General features: G+C 38.6%; 1 protein-coding gene across 6 annotated transcripts in view; it reads left to right on the forward strand.

Moving 5' to 3' along the window:
* Nucleotides 1-23,916, forward strand: part of ANKS1B (ankyrin repeat and sterile alpha motif domain containing 1B) — a 753,186-nt gene that overhangs the window by 302,896 nt on the left and 426,374 nt on the right. For all 6 annotated transcript variants that reach the window (XM_039494857.1, XM_039494866.1, XM_039494872.1 and 3 more), the window contains one exon: nucleotides 8,301-8,469. In XM_039494857.1, the coding sequence (XP_039350791.1) occupies nucleotides 8,301-8,469 (169 nt within the window). The remainder of the gene's footprint in view (nucleotides 1-8,300; nucleotides 8,470-23,916) is intronic.

A 23,916-nucleotide genomic window follows, 5' to 3' on the forward strand; every position in this document is an offset into this window, starting at 1 on the left:
GCAGGGTTTTTTTATCCATCTGAATATAACTGGCTAAAATGGCCTTCCTATCACACTTGCTGTTTATATTGCTCAACTCCCAAATGACCACCTAGAAGAATTCTTTTTAACATCTGTTCCACTGATTTTGGAAGTGCTGTCTTTAAAAGAATGGTAATCTCATACACTAGCAGCATATGGTGAACAAGTCTGAGTGCCAGACATGGTCCGTCACAGCTGGCAGGGCTAAGAGCAAAGTGGAGGTAGTTTAGCTCTTTAGAGGAGAGAAAAAATTATTTCAATCATTGTAGAGCCTCTCTGGCTGACACAATGAGTGGCACTGATTTACATTTGCAGAGGAAATTGGATCCAAATGTTTTACAGGTAGATGTGAGAGATTCTTCCCCACTCACACAAGCATGCTGTAGAAAGGTCTTTAAAAATGGCCATGGGTAAGCAAAGGAGACATTAGGATCCCAGAAGACCATTTTCCCTCAAAAAATATGGCTAAAGACTAAGGACTTGATCATGCTTTATGACACTGCACATATTACCATGTATTCTTGAAAATGACTTACCATGCTTTTCCATCAGTATGTAGCAAGTCATTTTTAAGATGCAGCAATTATCATTAATCTGTGTTACAGTATAGCTTAGAGGTCCAAACTGAAATTGAAATATTTTTTGAGATGTTAGCAGCCATCTTATTAACAATTTTATTAACAGATAAACCACAAAGATCAATGTCATTATCTCCCAGCACCTCAAAAATTCCTAGTAAATGTGTAATCTAGCTGTGATTTTTTTTCTATTTGTCTGACATTGAGTCAGGATTACTTGCAGGCAAAGCTGCTTCAGAGAAAACTGGTGTTTAAATTTAAATTTTTTGCATGTTTCTTGTACTTTAAAAAAAAAGAAGAAGAAGAGCATAATTTGTTAGATACTGCTCTGTTGCTGCAGGCTGGTCATCCCATCCTCAGCATTACTCATCTCCACTGATTTCAACTTCCTTTAAGAGATTGACCAAAAATCATAACAGAATAGCAGGGAACAGATAAGAAAGCTTTGTGAAATATCCAGTGGAACAGCACTGCACGTGTGGAAATACTCTACTGCCAGAAGACCCATTTTCATGGCATTTCATATCACAAGAAAGAAAGAAAGATACCCACAAAGGGCCAAGTTCTGTGAGATTCCCATTAAAGTCAAGGTACTTAGCACCTTGCATGATAGACCCAAAGCCTAGGCATGGATTTAGGTTACATCTCCACTGGAATAAAAGACCCACGGCTGGCCCAGTTCAGCTGACTTGGGCTTGCGGGGCTAAAAATTGCAGTGTCACATTCAGCTCAGGCAGGAGCCTGGGCTCTGGAACCTTCCCCTCACAGGGTCCCAAAGATCGAGCTCCAACCCAAACCTAAACATCTACACTGCAATTTTACAGCTCCAGAGCCCGAGTCAGCTGACCCAGGCCAATCATGAGTGTTTAATTGCTGTAGACATAGCCTTTGTTCCTGATTCTCAAACAGTCGTATATGTTTATGTGGAATTATTTTTAAACCTAAAGTGTTTTCCCAAATCTACTGGGAATAGTTCAAAACCTTCCTTATCCTAGTAATAATGAAAGCAAGAACGCTTTCTGAAATAGTCAAAAAAGAAATAACAGGTATGCTATTAATGTCTATTTAAAAAGCTAACAATTTGCATACATATGATTGCAAGTAAAACAAAAAAACCCTTCCATGGTATTCCAAAAATATGTATACGAGTCATACGTATTTAGAAATAAAAGTACACTTTATAATACAATTAGTGGGGAGAAGGCTGATAATATCTCCAGAGCAGAATATTTAGAAATCCTTGTTTAGATACTCAGTGCCTACTTAACACCATTAACTAAAATATTATTAATTGTGCATATTGTAATAGACCTTATCTTTTGACAACTCATTACAAAACATTATTCCAATTAGATGATTTTAATTAGAACTGAGCAAATATGAAAATAAAAAACATCTGTTCAATACACAGTAGTGATGAAAAAAGAAAACAAGCTGCTTTGATGTGTCCTTGGTTCAGCAAGGAATTTAAGCACGTATCTAAGTTTAAGCAAGTCAGTAATCCTCACTATTAGTAGTGATCTGTTTAGAGAATATTGCTTCTAAATAATACTTTTCTCTTGCTGAAGCTGAATTGCCTCTCCGGAGCTATCCTGTAGTTTTAGTTTTCTAATTCAATGTGTACATAGTCAGAGTTATTCATATCTCTATTTACAGTATATAGGCCCAAGCTTGTGCGGTACTGAGCATCCTCAACTCTTTGAAGTCTGATACTTGACGATCAGGCTTCTTATAGGTAAATGGTTGAACTGTGGATCACAGAATATGTAAAAGCCTCAATGAATAATTCAATAAACATTTTTCAGTGAGTATAGTGCATATAAAGTTTGTGAATATGGCACTTTCCGTAATCTCAGGGGCTAAAGATCCACTGTTAATCCTAATCCCATCCTTTACAAAGGAACCAATACCCACAAAAATGCAACAGCTTTAGTGCGTAAGAACAAAGTGGGTGTCGCCAGAGGTATAGATAGTACAACGTAGTGGTTGGAGCCAGGAGTCTATCTTAGTGGTCAGAACAGCACCAAAAGGAAGAGCCAAAGGCATAGCCAGGAGGCAAGCCAGTGGTCAGAGCCAGGAGTTCAGACATAGGCAGGAACTAGGGCTGGAGCAGAACTAGCAAGAATCAGAACAAGGGCCAGCCAGGAAGCAGGCCTAGTACAGATATAAACGTGGAATACATAGCGCAGCCAGTGTGCTGCTGTTGCTATATGGTTTAAATGATGATCTGTTGGCTCTTCTGACCAACTGGGGAGCACAGTCACTTAGTGTTTATTGGGCCCAGCTGAGCTCATTGGGTTGCCAGGTACCTGGCAGTAGGTTGCACCTCAGAACGCATTGCTGCTCGCTGGCTGAAATTAAGAAATGAGAACTGGGGGCCAAGGAGGAGGAGAGAAGCATCATTCGTACCCTCCTTCACTCCCAACCACTTGTGTCAAGCAAAGTGGTGGTCTGAGCAGGGCCGGCACCAGCGAAGGAAGCAGGCGCCTGGGGCGGCCAATAGAAAGGGGCGGTACTCCATCCGTTGTTGGGGTGGCACATCAGGGTCTGTGGCGGCAATTCGGCGAAGGGTCCTTCAGTGCCTCGCTTCCTCTTTGGCAGCACTTAGACAGCAGGTCCTTCAATCGGAGCCAGCCCTAGGTCTGAGATAAAGCAGGGGAGGAGGGAAGAACAGCACAGGCTGATTACTGACACAGCAGAGGAGTCAGGAAGAGGAGGTAGGATAACAAAGAGAAGAGGCACTATGAATGCACAAGAGAAGAAAGCACCGTGGATACACAATGCACACAAAAATACACAAAGGGACAATGGCAGCTGTGCCATCGTTGTGTGTGTCAATAACTTGCAGATGTCCAAGGAAGTACGCTAACACACTGTCAGGCCATCCTGAGGAAGTGTGGACCAGCTGACTGAGCAGCATGCAGGAGGTCACATTGTATCAATTCAGAATCTCTTTAGTAGAAACAGGTGCCACAAGTACTCCTGTTCCTTTTGCGGATACAGACTAACATGGCTGCTACTCTGAGAACTCACTAGGAATCTTTTGATTAGCAATAAAATTAAATAAATTTAGTTTGAGTTTATCGCCCTTATAGTAGAGAATAATTTATGGTTAAAGTAATGCAAACATTTATTTATCCTTCTTTCATTTTTTAAATTCCCATGATGTTATGAAGTCTCTCTTGTAGCTCCTTGGGACATATTTGCTGCTAAATACAGTATAATTACTGCCTGCTGCTCTGAATTAAGATATTAGAAGGCAAAAAAATCATGATTATCAGTATGAATGCTGAAACTTGCTGCTTTTTTATCTTTAATTTTAGTCATATTTATAATTTGAGATAAAGTTATATGAAATTGTAATATCCATAGCTATGAAAACATTAATGTAGATAATTAAAAAGACAGTGTTTCTTCTACTTGTTCATTTATTTTGATGTTTGAAGAACTAGTTATCTTGGAAGACTGGTAATAGGACAATCAAGTCTTTTCAGCTCTAGATTACTAGTTTGACTCAAACCCAGTTCAGTAGTGACTAAAAGTTGTTGCCATCTGATGACTATTTGATGCTCTCAGTCCAGATCCTAATAAGCAGATGTACAATTAATACACAGCTCGCACTCTGTTGCTGCTAATCTCAGTAATTATGCTGAGAATGAAACAGGCATGTTGAAGCTTCCAGGTCAAAATTGAGGTTCATGGGAAGGCACAGGTGTGAAGCCTGAACCATCACTGTCTATGTTGTACCTGTTCTTTGGGTAAACAGGGGTATTCTCTAGCTTCTGTGGTAATTCTGCACCTTTCATGAGCAAAAATTTCATTTTATGATTATTTACTTTGTATTTAAATGGCAAGGTTTGCAATCTACTTTTCTCTATTTTTCATCATACAAAATGCACATCTTTTTATAATGCAAGGAAATATGAGACTGCTATTTAAATAGATGAGTTGAGAAACCATTATGCCTAGTATATTTGCCTCTTCCAAGGGATCATAAACCTATAGATGGCTCTAAACTGAGAAGGGAGAGCCAAGTTAGATATCTGAATTTGTAGTTGTTCTGTGTTACTATTTTTTAGCATGTGAAATGTTTTGGATCAAAAAGCTACAGAAAATTGACTTGCAATGACATTGTTTCATTTTGGACTGATGTCTAATCAAGATTGTGATGTGGTACATATGAAAAGGGGTGTCTAGACTTTCATTGTTTCTCCACCACTAGCAATTTATAAATGAAAAAATACTTCTTTTAAAAGATATGCTTTAGTTCACACAGGAACTAATTCAGGGAAGTCCTATGGACTGTGTTATTCAGCCTTTCCCCTGAGACCATGCCTCATAACTCCAATATTTTGATCCTAAGCTCCTGCAGAGAAATATTACAGAGGACCTTATAGGCCTTCAGTTTTCTGATAAATCAAAATTTTGGCAGTTCTTAATAGCAGCAGATTAGGCTCAGGCACTTCGGCAGCGGGTCCCGGGGTGGAAGGACCCCCCGCCGCAGGTTTTCGGGACCCATTGGCAGCAGGTCCCGGAGCGGAAGGACCCCCCCGCCGCCAAATTACCACCGAAGACCCAGCACTTCAGCAGCGGGTCCTGGGGCAGAAGGACCCCCCACCGCGAGTCTTCGGGACACTTCAGCAGTGGGTTCCGAAGCGGAAGGACCCCCCCGCCGCCAAATTGCCACCGAAGACCCGGAGCGGAAGAAGCTCCGGGGGCCCGGGCCCTGCGAGAGTTTTCCGGGGCCTCGGAGCGAGTGAAGGACCCTGCTCCAGGGCCCCTGAAAAACTCTCGTGGGGGCCCCTGCGGGGCCCGGGGCCTGGGGCATATTGCCCCACTTGCCCCCCCCCTCTGAGCGGCCCTGATTAGGCTACCCTGTCAATTTTCATTCTCAGTACTTCTGCTGTGACTTAACTTTATACTTGGTAGATTTGTGCTTCTAGCCACAATTAGCATATATTAATGAACTATTAGCAGATTGTAATAGCTTGACGTTTTCTAGGACCCTGGATAAGAATCCTCTATTGTGCCACTAATGTTTAGGTGCTAGAACCGTGCATAACTATACTAATTGCTGCATGCTGGCAGGTGGTTCTTGTTAGCTCCAATCAGTAGATAACAGAATTAGACTGCCTGCCTGCCTCTCTAGGGAAAAGGGAATTAGAGGCTGAGATAGAGAAGGTTCTGCAGAAGAACCCTAGGATTAGAAACAAATCTTGTTATGTTTAGGTTTAGTTGATTTAAAGAATAATGTCAAAGCCCAGGAAGAGGGTAAACTTGAGCTGTGTGTGTGTAGACTATATTCAAAGCAGAGTAGGAATGGTACCTGCTTACCCATCTGTTAGTATGTTAGGTGGATGTTCTGCGTGCACAGGAATATTGAAGGAGTTCTGAAAATCAGTCCTTTGTGTGGCTGTACTGAAAGGCTCCTAGTTTAGATCTAAGTGCTCAGGCATCTTTGCCATAGTAGGGTGAAAGCACCTCCAGAGTGACTACTGAGGCTATAGTTACTATCCAGCTGCAGGGTAGGCCACCTTATGAAAATAATCAAATTTATTATTAAATAGTTATTTAAAGCAGCAAAAAGTGTTTCCTAAAACCAGGAAAGCATCACCTGTGGTTCCCTGCCATGCGGCTGTGCCTATCCTTCCCCAACAGTTGTATAATGTGACCAAAAGGGAACCCTTCTGGCCTACTGTAATATCCCCCTCTCCCCTTCCCCAGACACTTCCTTGCCAATTGGGATTAATGATCGTGGGCCCTTAGTATCAGTGTGTGTGGAATTTAGGATGAGGACAAATACTAGGATCAGCAAGAGATCACTTCTTATCAGGTAAGTCCTGGAGACTTAATTGAGCAAAACACTTAAGTGCATGCACCCATCCCTTTGAAATTAACAGAATAGTTTTTCAAAGATTTGTGCATGAGGTTTGCGCTGAAACCTTCAAAGAAAAGCCACTGTAGTGTATGTTCTTCTAGACTAATACTTGGTAAATCAGCTGAGCAGTAACAGGCTAGCTGGTGGCAGTGTGGTGAATCTGCTGCTACTCTTCTGACTGGCAACTGATATAGGACAGCCAGGAGGGGAAGGTTCCATGGCAGCTAGGAGGATGACTAGAGGCCTGGAAGAACAAAGATGGATGTGGCTGCTCAGGGTGACTGTGTTGGAGTTTCCAGAGCTGCCTATGTGGGGTTGGACCTGTCTCAGTTTAAGAGTAACTAGAGTTCTGTATATCCTGTGAATAAACCAATTACACCTGACATAACTCCATGACATCAGCTTCTCTCAACAGAAGAAACTGACCTACTGCAAGGCCCCCAGATCAACCCCTGGTTGGACATGGGGCAAGAATATTTATCTGATGGATGAGAAACCTTCTTTTAACATATCCCTTTTAAACATAATTATGTCACTGGTGAATCTTATTTTAGCAAAAATAAATGGTGCACTTTTGTTGTATTTTTGTCCAGATCAGTAGTTTGGCTAAGACCCATACCAGTACCTCTTACTTAAAGCTGTTTGATGCGGGAGTCTTCACGGCAATTAGTAATCCTAGGAATGAGCCTTGCAAGCCATACATTATTTTTTGGATTATTAAAGAAGTTAATTTCCCTCCAAAGACTGCAAACGAGTCCCTACTGGGTGCCTGTCTTTACCTACACAACTTTTTCAGTTTTAACAGGACACAGTTAATTAATATTATGCCCAAAATTTTGCTACTGAACAAGAAAACTTTTACAAAACCTGAGCCAAATTACGTTTCAAGATATTTTTTTTAAACATTCCAATGAAAACAGTTGTTTTTTTGCAAAATACATTCGGTTTTCTGTTTTTGTAATACAAACATTTCAATATTAATAACCTCAAAATAAAATGGGCCATAAACAAAAGTGAAAATTACTTCATTGGGCTAGATTGTACTTTAGCATTTTGTGCTGAGCAAGGGGTCTGAGTAGCTACATGCCCTCAGGAAGAGCCATTGTTTCCTAGGGATAATCATCTGCTACTGGCCCTCACCAGGAGCAGATTCTTTTCTTCAGATGATCTCTACATATGCTGTGCTACCCTGGCATGTTGAGAGGCTAACCATTTTTGTACTTTCAGTTTTAATAATATAGAGTATTATGAAAATAGGTGAAGGAATGAGTGTTTCCAATATATGGCTTTTAAGCTGGCATTGTCTCTTTAGTTCTAAATAAGCTATTAGATCTTTGAGAGTCTTTGACTAATTAAGATCAGCCTTGCCTGTATGAATAAATATCAGAGGGGCTGCCTGACCATGCTGAGTGGAATTTATTTACTATTATTACTGGTTTGCTAGTTTCTAGACATCAGTAAGATAGATCTAAATGTTTTGCAGAGCAAAAGTTCGGAGCCAGCTATCTAGCTGCTGAAAGGAGTACACCTCTGTGTTTTAAAAAAAGATTACAATGCATATAGGTAAACCTGTAGAAGCATGTTATGTTCCTAAGCAAAAATGTATTGTGTGATTAAGGTGACAAGTATCCAAAACTGCTGTTCAGATTTTGGAGAAAAAGTTGGATCTAGATCACCACAGCTTGTCTTGTCTTTGGCTAAATAACATTTTTAGAAAGATGAACTCCAATTATGTGGGGGTGAATGTCAAATAATGAAGATGCGGGAAATAATCTAATGTCTGGGGTTACATTAATTACACTTTGAACTCTTATTTTTTTCAGCCCAAACAGAGAACATCAATAGTATCTTCTCTGGAATTTCACCGACTAAATCACAGCCATGATTATTTTGAAATCAACTCATCCATTGGATATGCAAGCTTTACTTCCAGTCCTTCAATCAGTCCAGCTAATTTTTCCATTGGATCAATTGAAGAGAATGAACTTTCAGGTAAGAAAACACATAATTTCTTATGAAGCTAGGGAAAGGAGAGGCATTGGATACTAAATCAATTGAGCAAGATTTCAGTTGTGTACTTGGAAAGGTTTTCATGAGAAAAGAGAATATAGCTTGGTAATGTTCCATATAATTTAAGAGAGTACAAATTGGAAATATTTGTACTGAATTTTTTTCCTCAACAAAAGAGTGATGGAGCATCTAGGTTTGACTGGGGTGGCGGGGAGTAGGAGTTTGACTGTGAAAGGGCAAACCTGTGTCTGACAATTTTCATGGAACTCTACAAGTCATCTCACAAAACCGTACCACTATGATTAAAATATATTAGCTTTTCCTGGATTTTGTTTTTAACAAGCCTAGATTCTTTTTACATAATTGCAGGAAGCATTGGTATTATATGTGTGGAAAATACATTGAAGGTTTACAAATTCTGTTTGCATTGGAATACTCTGGTTCCAGAATATGAACTTTAGGTTAAGGAAAAATAAATTGAATTAGAAATGATAAATTTGCCTCAATAAAGATGGTGAAGGGAAGGCAAATTTCTTATTTCTACTATTGCAATAGAGTAATACTTTATTCTCTTTTAAATATACTGTAGAGAGGTATAATGTTATTCCATAAACAAAATCTTTATTTAAAAGGGATTTAGGTTGGTTAAGTGTGAGATCGCCCTTCTTCCCAATGCAAAACCTAAGAAGCAGAGAAATGCCAAGTTATGGGATGCTTCTTAACTGTACACCAATGCCCGCAGAGCACATTTACACTGATAGTAACAGACTCTGTGTTATCATAAGGAACTTCCTTCTGCTTCTAACTGATAAGGAATCACACTACAGGCAGCACATTAATCTCCGTTGCAAGACCCTAATTATGAGTTCATGCTTCCCGCACAAACCCATATCAATTCTAAATATTTTCTTATGTTCCTGCAACTGTGATTAAGGTTTCACATTATACTGTGAAGACATTTTGAATAGGGGAATGTTGGTAATATAATGGAAAGGATATGAACAAACAATCATTAATAACTTTTTTAATCACAACCTAATTCATTCAAATGTACATTTAATGATAGCTGACAATGAGTTGTTGTAATATGAAAAGTTTGAAAGATAGAAAGCCAGACACTTTTTAGTAAATGGAGGTTAAAAAAAAAAGTCAGATACAGGACATTTAAAGGTCCCATTTTTAAATCAGTTTCAATTAACTCATAAATTAAATAACGATTCCGTTGAAAATCCATAGGGAACTGAATCTTTACTCATAGATTGTGCTATAAATTACACTATATTTTCATACAAAACAAAGGGGTTGAATCCTTGCTTTAAGTTAAAAGTTGAACCCATTTTTAATATGTACAACTGCTACCCTATCTCAAAAGTGTACTTAACATGCAATTATTTTTGTCTTGCACCTATTCTGTGCACCTTATATCAAAGTACCTGATACTGACAGGTTAGTTTAACAATATAACTGAAACAGTGTACTGTGTTTTAGGTTTAAAAAAAAAACAACTACCACCATCACTCTGCTTGAGCTAGGAGTATAATTTTAAATAATTTCATACACAAATTCTTACATCAGGAACACTTTCGGTTAAACTAAAAATTGTTTTACTTTGTACTGACCAAAAAGAGAACAATACTTGGAAATGTAAATGTATTGGGAAAATCTTTCTGATAAATGATCTACTTTCCCTATTAATTGGAAGTGCTTATTGTAAAGTCTTACTGTAGTGGAGTATTATATAACTCATTTTTATAAGCGTCTTTTGTTTTTTACATATATCTGCCTCTGCTGATATACATAATTTAAAATCTGTTGTGGTTTAAACTGTCTTTCACTTTACTAGCTTTTCTAGTATATCTTAAAATTACATTTTGGTTTAGTTAAGTATATTGGAATGTGGGAATATAACTAATATATAACGAACTATCAATATTAAATAATAAAAATAGACTGACTTCTAAAGGAAAAATGGCATGAGTCAAACAACTCCAAGATTTAAAAGCACAACAGTATTTGGAACACTATTAGTTTTGAAGTTGCACATCACCCTATCACTCCGAAGTATCATAACTACTGTAACTGAAGGTCCATCATACTACAGGATGCAATATTGATACATTTCCATGTCTAATGTTTTGTTGTCATATTTTTTTATTTCAGAACTAATTTAAGAATTTGTTGTTCTCAACTCATAGCAGTAGTAAGAAAATGAAATTCTTTCAGTTTCCACCAACAATTGTAATGGAATGAGAGATTCAGTCAAACACCACTTGCTGAACACTAATGGCATGTAATTTATGTCTTTGCTAAGGAAACTCACACTTTGCTGAGTTTACATGAATTGTTAACAGGGCCATTTGGTCACCAGTTGATCTGAAACACAAAAATAGCTTTTTATAACTGCAGGTGATGAGCTTTTGATTTAGTGTATGGCACCTCTAGAATGATGCAGCACGAGAAATAACCTTGATGGTCAGCCAAACGTACATTTTATTATAAGGATGCAGGCGATTTCTTTCACTGTCACACAGTTTACTACACCTGTCTATCGATATCTTTCTATTCCTTGATATATTTTTAAAGAAGCCTTATACACCCACAGACAGGGCTAGATTCAGCCTTTGATTATGCTAACTGAAGCAGGTGTAATACAAAGTGCAGGCCCTCTGTCGATGGAAGAGCCCAAAACCTTCCCCCTCAAATGGAAGGGCCTACAGCTAGCCGGTACAGATGAAGGCCGTTAAAACTGTATAGTGCTGGCAAAGGGTATTAGTAGTATGGGTGACAGAAATCAGTACTGAAAACTAGGTCTGGCAAGAAAACAAGAATTCCATTTAATAAAAAAAAAAAAATCAGAAATTCCAACGCCAGAAGGGTCCACTGTGATCATCTAGTCTCACCTGCTGTATAAGAATCTGACATTTATTTTCATCACGTATTGGAACAAAACTGAGACCTTTTGAATTTTTTTTGTAGAAAAAACAGAGAGACTGACAAGCACATCCCCAGAATAGCCAGTATCCCAGTGGTTAGGGCACTCACCTGGGATGTGAGAGACCCCAATTTAAGTCCCTGCTCTGTCTGGCATCCCAGTTGAGTGCCTGAAGCACTGTGCTATTGGCTTTTTTGGGCTTTCTTTCTCTGTCTCTGACCAGAAATTCTATCCTGGACCTGAAACCCTTCCTAACTAAATTTTTATTAAAACTGTTACATTTCCATGAGAAGTTTTGTTTTTGAATCAGCATTGTCCGACAAAAACATTTTGTCAAAAAATTCCCAACCCCAATTTACAGAAAACCTCCAAGCACTCAATTATCATGTCAGGTCTCAAACCTCATAACATTGGTTTAAAAATCATAATTTTTAATCATAATCAAAAAGATATGTGTTGGTTCTTTTTATTTGCTTCCTCGCTTTGTTTTAAGGTTTTCTCCACAACCATGACAACTAGAAATTTAAATTTTATTAAATGAAAGCTGAGGGTCTCATGCATTCTTGTGATTCCAGCAGCTGGGGCTCTAAGAAAAATTCCAAATATCATAAACATGTGACAGAATCATGGGAGTTGGCAACAGTGGGATATTCTGATTCAGCTTGTCCCTTGGACAGTTTTTGCTCTGTTGGCTACCGCAACTGCAACTTACAGCTCCCCTCCCCTGACAAAACCCTCATGGTGGGCACCAATGCAAACACTTCCTGCCTTCCCTTGAGGGTGACTTCTTCTCTCCATGGCACAATAAAGAACTCTCCATCTTTAGACACATCCTGGCACCTGTGGGATGAACAGAACCTCAATACTCCCCTCTAAAAATAACAGATCTTTAACAAAATACTAGTACCTGATTAGCAAGTCATAAAAAGGAAAATATTCCCCAGGAAAGTATTCTTTGAGGCTCTAATTAACTTTTTCCTAAATCAGCAAGTTTTAGGATAATCAATAACAAGATCCAGCTCAACTTTAAATGCAAAGAACATCTTATCATATATTTTGTTGTTTATTTTTTCCTACTAAAAATGTCAGTTATTCAGAATAACCAGGGAAAAATCAGACCTCTGTTCTTTAATAAATCACCCTGCTACCATAAGTGAAATGCAGATTGTTCTATGGAGATTGAGATGAAAAGGGTTGCTGAGGTATAAAAGTTAAATAGATATTTAATCCTGTGTTTACAGGATTATGGGACTATCATCAACTGGAATTTATGATGGGTAGATAGACTAGATGGGACAGACTTGGTGATTGCTGCTGGCTTCCCCAGCATCTTTTTCCTCTGACAAATCTGTCTTAATCAAACACAAGAGTCTATTAAAATCTTCTGAGTACCCTTTCTTTCAGAAAATCTGAAAGATAATGAATTTGTTGCTCTTAAATTGTCTTTTTTAGATAGCGATAATTGATTTGAAAAAATTTCATCTGTCTACTACTATAGACAGATAAAAAGAAATGTTTAACCATTTTTATACATCTTTAGACAAAAGTCTCCTAGCACCAAACAAAGAATGAGAGACTTAGTACAGTGGGGAAAAAATGGACACTTTCTGGCAATCATAATTCTCTGTCTCCTCTGAAGAAAAGGACAAGCTTACATATTCAGTTTTGAAAAAAGGACATGTTTTATCAAACCAAGTGCATACATGCATTCATGAATATAGCAAGTCTATTCAAGCTCAGCAGAAAATATTTACTTTAATGGTATTTTTCAGTTATTAGTGTTTTTAAATGTCTTACCCCTGCCATGCTACAAATTCTTTCCAATGATCAGAAGTTTGTGTAGAACTGCAATGATGCTAAGCATGTCTTGAGTACTTGAAATTAGAGAGAAGAAATACAAAATTAATTAGAGTTGGATAATGAATTTCTGAAAACTTCTTGTTCAGTGCTTTTAACCTTAATACTGTACTTGCTTTAACTTTGCATAGGATGTTTGTTTTATGTAGGATTAACTGTAATGTTACAGGTTGACTATAATCAGTACTTTTCTTTTAATATAGATTATTGTATAGTTTTATTTGCTGTAATAACTAACCTATAGCTAAACTATATGGAGCTATAGTACTTCTTGCTTATTTATTATGCTTTCATGATGGTACACTTCCTTTTAACCTTAGAACTGTATGGAGATTTTATGAAGGCTATTTTTCTACATTTATCTCCAGTTGTTTTGTTTAATTTAGATTTATAATACAGGCCAAATGACCTTATCCTAAGATCTGGGCATCTTTGACAGTTGTTTTAAAAGCACAATTGAACATATAAACACCCAATGGAACCTTTTAAATAAGATCTATTTCCTCAAATACCCCCATAAAAAAAAGATTAGCTTGACACATGCCCTGACTATTTGGGCTCTTTTCTACCATTAACATTTTAAATTGTTTATGCATTCATTAAATGTATTCAAACAATAAAATAAAATAAAAAACAACTGAACCATTCCTCATCCCAGATGGAATCTGAATATTTTTGAAGTTAATGAACATACAAAGTCCTTAACCAAAATCTCCCTACTAGATGAGGAAAAAGAGGAAAAGGCCCAATCCAGTCTTTTTTAAATTTAGGGCTAATCTGGTAGCCCACTTCCTCTACCCCACATTTTACTGCAATACACCATGATATTTTAATCCCTCAATCAGGCCATACTAACTTGAACCTTTTAAATTGTAAATGCTGTGTGCCTTTCCCTCACAATTTATTCACAAGAATGAACTGAGTGCCCATGTAAATCCAAGTACTTTCAAAATCTCTGTTGTCTCTAGGACACTGAAAATCAATCAGGTTCTTAAAGGAATAACTTTATTTAAAGAAAAAGTAAAAGAATCACATCTGCAAAATCAGGACGGAAGGTAACTTTATAGGGTAATAAAAAGATTTTAAAACACAGAGGATTCCCCTCTAGACTCAGCTTCAAAGTTACAAAGATAATCTAATGCATTTCCTTGCCCTTACTTACAATTTTTGTAATCTTAGATGGATCATTTCAGGTGTGTTTTCAGGAGATGATTTACCTGCCTGGTCTCTCTCTCCATCTGGAGAGGGAACAAAACAAAGAGAGCCCAAACAAAACCTCCCCTCTCACCCCACCAGATTTGAAAGTATGTTCTTTCCTTATTGGTCCTTTTGGTCAGGTGCCAGCCAGGTTATTTGAGCTTCTTAACCCCTTACAGGTAAAGTGATTTAGAACAGCTTCCCAGGAGGGATTCTATGTTACCCTTATCTGTATGTTTATGACAGGGCCCTTTGTAAAGATGGTTGGGAAGAGATATTCCTGGACTCTCTTTATATGGGCTTCATACCCAGCCCCCTGCATGTGTACAGCCATGTAAAGCAGAGGCACAGTCTAGCCCATAGGATTAGAGAAAGTGGGGTATCTTTGAATGTTTGTGACAGTAATACTTAACAAATGGAAATTCATCATTTTAATGACTTATTATTGCCTTCAGATCCTCCAGTTTGGTAAGAACATCTTTTTGGCAAAGCAGGATATTATTATTTTTAAGGTCAATATTAAATCTAATTTTACAAAGAAGAATGTCAGGCAAAGCTCAGTCTAGTAAGAGACTGCAAAATCCCTGAAGAAAATCTAATAGGAAGTCTGGTCTCATAAGTGAAGAAGGGATAGCTAATTTGGAACTGCAAGATTTAGTTTTCTCCTAAGGCGAAATATTAAGCCTTTGCAGGAGAATTTTGCAGTAGGTTTTAATTAAAAAGTTACTTCCTTTAGGTCTGTAAGTCCCATATTTTTGAGTGTCAAAAGAATCTTCAGTATCTTTTGGGTGATACATTAATATTCGTCTCCGACATCAAGTATATAGTAATTTATTACCTAGCTTTTCTAGTAAAACCCATAAGGTGAAATCCTTCTGTCAATGCCTTATATTCTTATCTTTGACTTAAATGAAGTCTGTTGTGAGCTGAACTGTGTAACAGTTGCTCATGATTCCTCTGCACTGAGTATACTTGTGACCAGATCCATACATCTGTTCTGATTGTTAAACTGGTATTAAAACAGGTTGGTTTACAGCAGGCATATTCAAGCAGTGAAAGTATACTATCATTCTGTGTTTCTAATATGTTTATCGCAGTTAGAGATGGTTGTGTAGGTAAAACAAAAACTGGTATGAATATTTGACATTTTCCCAGATCAAACTCCTGAACCTTCTGACCATTGCTTTGCCTACAGTTAGAGCTGGGGGTGTGATTCCTGGCTCAAGTAAACACACTCACGTTAGCGCTCATTGAGCTAGTATGCTAAAAACAAGAGCATAGTCATGGTAGCACAGGCAGTGGATGCCCCAAGCCTATACACCCAGAGTTCAGGTGGGTTTGTACTGGGGGTGGCTAGCCCATGCTGCTGCTGCTCACTGCTGTTCTTGCTTCCACAGTGACACTTCTAATTTTGGAGTGCTAGCTCAATGAAAGTGAACATGAGTATGTCGATTCAAGCTGGGAATCACCCCCCTAACGCCAATTATAGTTGTAGTCCATGTGAAGGTCACAGTCATGTTTTAAGTTATGTGAGTGTAGTTATGTTTTACTCAAACTTGCATGTTTGAGCATGCTTGATCTTTTTTCTTCATACTTACAATGAACCAAGTCACTCAGGAATCAAGGGCTGGGTAGCCAAGTAAAAACTCCTAATGAAATGAGTGGAAGAACATTTCTTAATTTTGAAAGAGTGCCATGATAGAATTCCAGGCCTTCATCCTAGGACAAAAAACAAAAGACCAGATTAGACAATGAAATATAGCATATAATGATGCAGTGCTTTTTCAGGGGCAGCTCAAGACTGTGGAAGAACTCCCACAGGAATGATGAGCCATCACAACCCTCACTACCTTCCACTCTAAATGCAAGGTGCATTTCTTTGATCTTGCCTCCTCTAGCATAAACCATAGCTCCATGTGTGTGTATTATATTAAAAAAATCCAAAACAAAACACTCCACTGCACACACTTCTACCTTGAGGAGAGTATAAGAGAATAAACCACATGTGACAGATGTTGGCCACATGGAATCGCAGAAATGTAGGGCTGGAAGGGCCTAAAGAAGTCAAGTCCAGTCTCCCGCACTGTGGCAGGATCAAGTAAATGTAGCCCATCCCTGACCGCTGTTTGCCAATCTGTTTTTAAAAACCTCTGATAATGGAGATTCCACAAATGCCCTTGGAAGCCTATTCCAGCACTTAACTATTCTTATAATTAGAAAGCTTTTTCTAATATCTAACCTAAATCTTCCTTGCTGCAGATTAAGCCCATTACTTCTTGTTCTACCTTCAGTGCATGTGGAGAACAACTGATCACTGCCTTCTTTATAACAGCCCTTAACATATTTGAAGACTGTTATCAGGTCCTCTCTGTCTTCTTTTCTCAGGAGTAAACATGTCAAGCTTTTTTATCTTTCACATTGCACAATGCACTGCTGGAAGATACTCAGATACTACAGTTAAGAGGGCAATAAAAGAACCTATATAGAGCCTATGTGTACATGGACATGATTATTATTATAAGAATCTCAAGCAAATACTTCAGTTGTATATGTATTTGTAATGCACAACTTCTACAATGAAGAAAAGAATAAGAGAACTGAGTTCAAACCTAAACTTAAATCAATTGTTAATCATTTCCATATTCTGAGTAGCTATGTACAATACTCAAATTTCTCCCTGTTGTTGTCTCAGTCAACTCTCCACTTGCTGCTCTTCTTGTCAAGCTGGAAGTAAAATAGCCCTGTAACTAGGTTGTCATGGAGTGGGAGCACTGCAGAGACAGATCATTCAGTCCACAGGCAGCCAGCCAGCCTGTCTTGAATTGTTCTCTTACAATCCCTGTGGCCATTTGGGGAAAAAGATTGACCAAGACTAATGAGGGAGCCTCATCTAAATTTCCTCAGCCAGAAGAGTTGTCAATGGGAAGTAAGGGCCTCGAGAGTGAAAGCTGCAAAACAATTAGGGTTTTTTTCAATTATTAATAAGTGTAAAGGCATAAAAGAGCCTGAGAGAGAAAAATAACCTTATAGTAAACAGTCTCAATTTCTCCAGTATTGGTATGAGTAGATCAGATTTCCCTCTCCTCTTGTTTGTTGTGAATACGTTTGAACAATCTTTCATTATTAGTTAGAATATTCTATGGAATTTATATTCAATATATATTTTTCTCTAATTATCCTGCCTACTTATTCTTATTTTGATAGAATTTCTGATTCTTCCCATTGCCAGATTGTTTATAACTTTTAAAAAAGCTTTCTGCTTATCAGTTATGTTTGTGTGGCATATGTGAGATGACTGGACCAGAAAGAACTGGCAAAACCTGTTAATTTTTTTTTAACACAAAACTTCAGTAGTCTTTTTTAGTTATTCTATTGACCACCTGAAAAAAATCATATCCATCTATCTTTACATAGACTAACCAGTACTGAAACGTGTTACTCTCGGTTCCCTTTTACTCTTAGTCCTTTTGTGGAGGAGGGCAAATCTTTCCTGTTCTTTCTCCCAACTCAGCTACACTGCTCTCATCATCTTAATGACCATTCACTGGAATCCTTCCAAGGGTAATGAATATAACTGAGGACTTTCATTTTTTTTATTGGTACATGAGTCAACCCCAAGGGGGGAAACAATTTTTTAATGAACCTCAATAAGTGAACCAAAGCTTAGAATTTCTTTTTAAAGGCCATAGAGCATTAGAGTTGAAAATTAAGTCAAACACCTCACTACAACTTCTGTGCTTAATATAATGTGGGATATCAGGGCAAACTACACCTCTACCTTGATATAACGTGGTCCTCAGGAACCAAAAAATCTCACTGCCTTATAGGTGAGACCGCATTATATCGGGTTCGGTCCAGTACGGCGTACTGGCAAGAGCCAGTACACCATACTGGACTGGACTGGCTTCCCCGGCGGTGATTTAAAGGGCCTGGTGCTCCAGCCGCTGCGGGGAGCCCTGGGCCCTTTAAATCACCGCTGGAACTCTGGCAGCAGGGCTCGGGCGGGGATTTAAAGGGCCCAGGGCGCCCTGCAGCGTCTGGAGCCTCTGGCCCTTTAAATCACTGCCCGAGCCTGGCTGCCAGAGCCCCGGCGGGGATTTAAAGAGCCCAGTGCTCCAGCTGCTGTGGGGAGCCCCGGGCCCTTTAAATCACCGCCAGAGCTCTGGCAGCGGGGCTCAAGTGGGGATTTCAAGGGCATGGGGCTCCACACAAATTTGGATATAATGCAGTAAAGCAGCAGGGCTCGGGTGGTGCTTTAAAGGGCCCGGGGCTCCCCGCTGCTTACCGCATTATATCCGAATTCGTGTTATATCGGGTCGCGTTCTATCAGGGTAGAGGTGTATATAGTACTTTTCCTGCACAAGCTTAATCCTTTTTTGAAGCACAGACAGACTTCTGTCTTTTTAGGACTTTTCAGAAAACATTACAAAGTCAAGGCTAAAGTTCTCTTTTGAGTGACTGTCCATCTATATATATTCGATTTATGGTATGCATGCACCTGAGATCAAAGTCTTTTAACCAGCAGTGTCCATTGTGGCTATGCATGTGTTCTGAGTATCTTCATGCCTCTCACTGAGAACATTTCAAGATGGAGCTGCTTGCTGACCATTCTTTATGTAGTGCTGTCTTGTGTATAGTCCACCCCAATTAGCAGTTAGTGTAAAAGAGATTTAGGTTAGTTATTTGTCCATTGGCAAAACTTTTTAATAGGTTTCCTTTTGAAAAACAGGAAGAAAATATATATGAGACCTGTCGTGTGACTGTTGCATTTCTTAATTTATTTAACATATGAACCAGCATACTCTGGCATGCTAATAAACCTAGCTCCAACTATAAGAGCCATTCCCATTAAAATTTTTACAGACAACTACCAAACTCAGGCCAGCCATGCCAGTTTTTCATGAAAGGGAATATTGCTTCCTGACCCCCCCAGATAAAGACATCAGTGCTATCTAGTACATCAGTGCTATCTAGTACTAAGGGCTCAGATCTTAAATGTATTCTTCTTGGGCGTCACCCATTGTGACCTATATACAAGCCCATGAGAGAGGTCCATGAGGCCTCTCCACCTGCTCGCTGGCCTTTTATTTCTCTCCCCTCACAAGAAGCCAGTTTGCTGTTACCAGCTTACATACTCCTCACAGGCCTAGATCAAGCAGGAGAAGAGAAGTTTCCTTTTGACTAGGAAAATTTTATATTTGTTATTTCTTGGTACCAAGGTGTAGGGATAGCGATTGAAATATTGCCCCTCACGAAAGGCTGGTATGTTTGTTAATGATGGGGACCCAAGAGGCTCATTTAGTTTGGGAAATTATACATCCCTGGTAAAACGTGTGATGCGTGTGTCCTTTTCAAAAAGGATGTTGAAATCCCGGGCAGCCCACCTTCAAATGTTTTTAATGGACAGATCTATGAGACTGGCATCAGATCCTGGTGTGTATCACTGCTTGTGCATGGCATGCCCCTCGGCAGGAGTGCTCCTATCAGCATAAGGCCTACCAGCTCCCAAGCCTCGTCCGTCAAAACTTCAGCTCCAAGCTCAAGAAAGTCCAATATGAAACTTTCTGCCAAAAAGGCACATAGCTTGGAGAAGGTTAGAGATAGATCCCCAACAATTATGTTCTTGATAGGATGGCTTCCCCAGACCATTTGAGATCTAAGGAGACTTTGCAATTCAGTGTGGTTACCATTGAAGATCTCGGTACTGAGGCTTTGGCAGTGAAACAGTATATGCAGACTATGGCTGCGCTGGTACTGACTCATACTGTCACCTCTGCTTAACTCTCAATACCATCAACCTTCAGTATAGTTTCTTTGGCAGTCCTTGGGACTGCTACTCTGCTACTGATTATATCAGTACCGATAATAACAGCATTGCTGACCCTTCAGCTCCACTTTTTGCCCCATTGCACTGTACAGGACTGACAACATACACGGCACAAGGGGATCTGCAGGTCACGCAAGAGCATGAGTTCCCATTGATTTCTTGGACTCTAACATCAATGGTATCAAGATCATCTTCATCTATGGTACCAAGTACGTTTAGAGCTGTGTTTCAATGATTGATACCTTGCTCTGTTGCTCCACTGCTAGACCTAGAATGCTCCTTTTCATCATTGTCTTTGTCATCATCTGAAAACAGTATGAGATACTCTCATATATGCTCTTTCACAGGACACTCTGATCTCTGATATTTTAGAATACTTAATCAAGCTTAAACTTCTCAGTCTTTCGATTTAGTTGTGGTTCACCCTGTGGCCATCTATGTGCCTATATATGTGGAGTTAGAATAATTAAAATTTTGCTGCGCTTTTGCTTTGATAGAATTTATAAATTCAGTATTAAATTTGAATGTGACTCTAAACTTGAGTCAAGTCTGATTATATTTATTCAAGTACTGATGTGCATTAGATTCCCTAATGTAACTTCCAGATCATTGACATGTTTGGTCCTATTAATTTTCAGTTGAATCTTATTTTTCCTATGTTTGCTATAATTTTACATTATCGCTTTTTTGATGGAAATACTAAAAGAAGTCAGAAATTTGAGTGTAGCCATAGGTTTTTCTTAGATTTAAACCTGTAAACTTTATTCTGTCTTTATGTTCTATAACATATAACAGGAGGTATCAAGTGCTTTATTTTCTGAAAATATGTAAAACCAATTTGATGTGTGTTATGATGAGGCCCAAAATTTGCAACACATCTCTAAGATCTTTGTGAAAAGTGTCTCCCACTCTTTGCATTGATCTTGCATGCACTAATTTTAAAATGATTGGTCTGTCTCATCTTTGGACTTCACAATGAGTTCTGCAAGGCCGGGATCCATACAGCAGGTGTGGGCAGAGACTGAGTTGGCCAAGTCTGAGGAGAGGACACATCACCTCCCCACCAGACCCACAGAGATTCCCAAGGAAAGGTAATACTTTCTGGGTTATATTGCTTTTTCATACCTCCTCTACCCGCTAAAGGGGGAAATCCTTTAAAAGGTGGCCTTTGCCTTTTGTGGATACCCCACACCTGAGAGTCATTCTACAAGGAGGCAAACCCCATTCACAAAATTGAAGAACATAGGGAAAACACCACAAACTCTTCCAGGTTTTATGGTGGGAAGGAGAAACTGTGGCCTTCGCTTTGGAAGGGTCCACACAACTCCCCTGCCATCCCATGTGAGATTATATTTCCAAAGTGGGGGTGAAGAAAACAGAAAAAGAAAAATGGAAGCAGCTAGCCCCAACAAGGATTGTTACATGTTTCCTTTCCTTACCTTTAAAAACCAACAAGAAAACTTAAAATAATTGGATGCCCCAGTTAAAATTTCCCCTAATCGGCTTTAATTTGTGTGACTAGCATCTGGCAGATTGTGACAGCAGCTGATGTTTATTGGGGTCATTTTTCATAGTCATAGTATTTTAATTTCTCCACTGCATTGGGCACAAGCAGTGTTTTCTTTTGCACCATGAATTGGTTTTCCCTTTCCAACTATTTTTTTTCTTGAGCAACCTTAGCTATTGTAACCACTGAAATACAAATTCTTCTTTCTATTACTGTTGGTGTTGTCTTGTGCTACTTCTGCAGATCTCAGTGTTGATTTGTGACTGTTCAGTACTTGGAAACTTACTGAAAATGAGAGCAGTGAAACTAAGAGATTTACAGTACTACTGAAGTATTCATGTAGTGTTATTAATTTGTATTACAGTAATGCACAAAGACCCCAGTTAGGATTAGGGGCCTCATCATGCGTCGGCACTGAACAAACACAAAGGGAGATATTATCTCTACCCCAAAGATTTAATTTTGGAGACGACATCCTTTGAAAGGGTAATTCTAATCTTGGTAGGAAGATCCAGAGTTTTTCTTCGTCCTCGTTCCCCAAATTGTACACTGCCAACAATAGACAATAACACGAATGTGGTATTAGTTTTGTATGATCATGGACAGAATGTGCAGAGGCATACCGTCCATTCCCCATTAATTAAAGAACAGTTTGCATTACTTACTAGTGGAGGTGGTCTTTCAATGATCTTGAGGTTCATTAAGTAACAAAGTAGTGAATGAGAAAGTAATAAAACAAACTGGAGAGTTACTGTGGTGAACTGCTGCACACAGCCATGTCCTGTTCCCAGCCCCTGCCTCCAGGGTACATCTCCAAATTCCAGCACTCGCATCACTGTCCCTTATGAGGGAGCATCTCCAAATCACAATCTTTCTTCTTGAAATAGATCATATATTTTGTCTTGTTGAGAACATGATTTCTCCCTGAAGGCAGCTCTTCTGCCTATTAGGCACTGGCTCCCACATGGATTCTCATTGAAAATAATGTGGTTTTGGGTGGGTGCATGAGCATCTATCCTCACAAAACAGCTACAGGATTGGGAATCCTCTTGATTAAGTTGAAATCTGTTTTGAAAAATTCCATCAACCTGATCTGTATGGAAAGCTAGTGCATTGTCCCAATTTTATTATCATAATTATTTAACTTAGTCTGGTTTAGCTTAAATTCAGTTAAATTGAATAAATTATGATTCAGTAAGTTTGAGAGTTATGACTAATTTAAGTATAGAAAAGTCTGTTTTAAGGCTTAACAGTCCTAACAGATTGAGATATTCTTGCTGGCTCCTTGGGGGAAAAAACACACATACACACACTTGCTCATTTAAAATATATATATGAGACCTGTCTTGTTACTGTTGCACTTCTTAATTCATTTAAAATATAAGCATTAATATATCCTCTAGGAATAAAGTGGATAGATTGATCACAGTTTTAGAATAAACCAGTAATACAGTGCATTTTCTGAGATCTGCTACTGCTCAAAATAATTAAATCTACAATGTCAATTTCTTTTGATATTTAGTCTTCAGATCTCTAAATTGTATATTTCTTTTGATAAATTGATTCGTATCTAGAAAAATACTGTCATATATGGGAGAAAAGTGTAACTGTTATCCTAATTCTTAGTAATTATTTTACTAAAGCCATTAGCATCCAAGCCTGGCTTCCTAATGGATTCAGCTTGTCACTTGCCTTTCTGGATATTCAATGTTTGTGTCTAAAGGGAACAACAAGGAAAATAGATACGAACTTTGCTTCACCTGGAGGCATATTAAAAAAAATTGATAGGCAAATCACTAGTACTCTTCACAGCAAAACCACATTGGTGGGAGTGAGTTAATTTCTGTTGTACTATATGGTGAGTAATAAGCTTCTTCCAGTGGGCATACTTCTCTTTTATTCTTCCTGTCAGCTACTCTGTATTCTAAATGATACATGGTTGTCAAGTGCCACTCCAGGCTTATGCAACCCACACAAATAAATATGCTGAACACAGGTGTTTGGATTTAAGGTCACTGGCTGCAATACTTTTTCAAAATCAACTCCTTTAAAACAAATTGTTAAAACAGTAAATAGTATCCAGCTTTGTCATAGCTAGCAAGGGGGGTG

This window comes from Mauremys reevesii, linkage group 1, assembly GCF_016161935.1.
Source record: "Mauremys reevesii isolate NIE-2019 linkage group 1, ASM1616193v1, whole genome shotgun sequence".
NCBI classification, from domain to species: domain Eukaryota; kingdom Metazoa; phylum Chordata; order Testudines; family Geoemydidae; genus Mauremys; species Mauremys reevesii.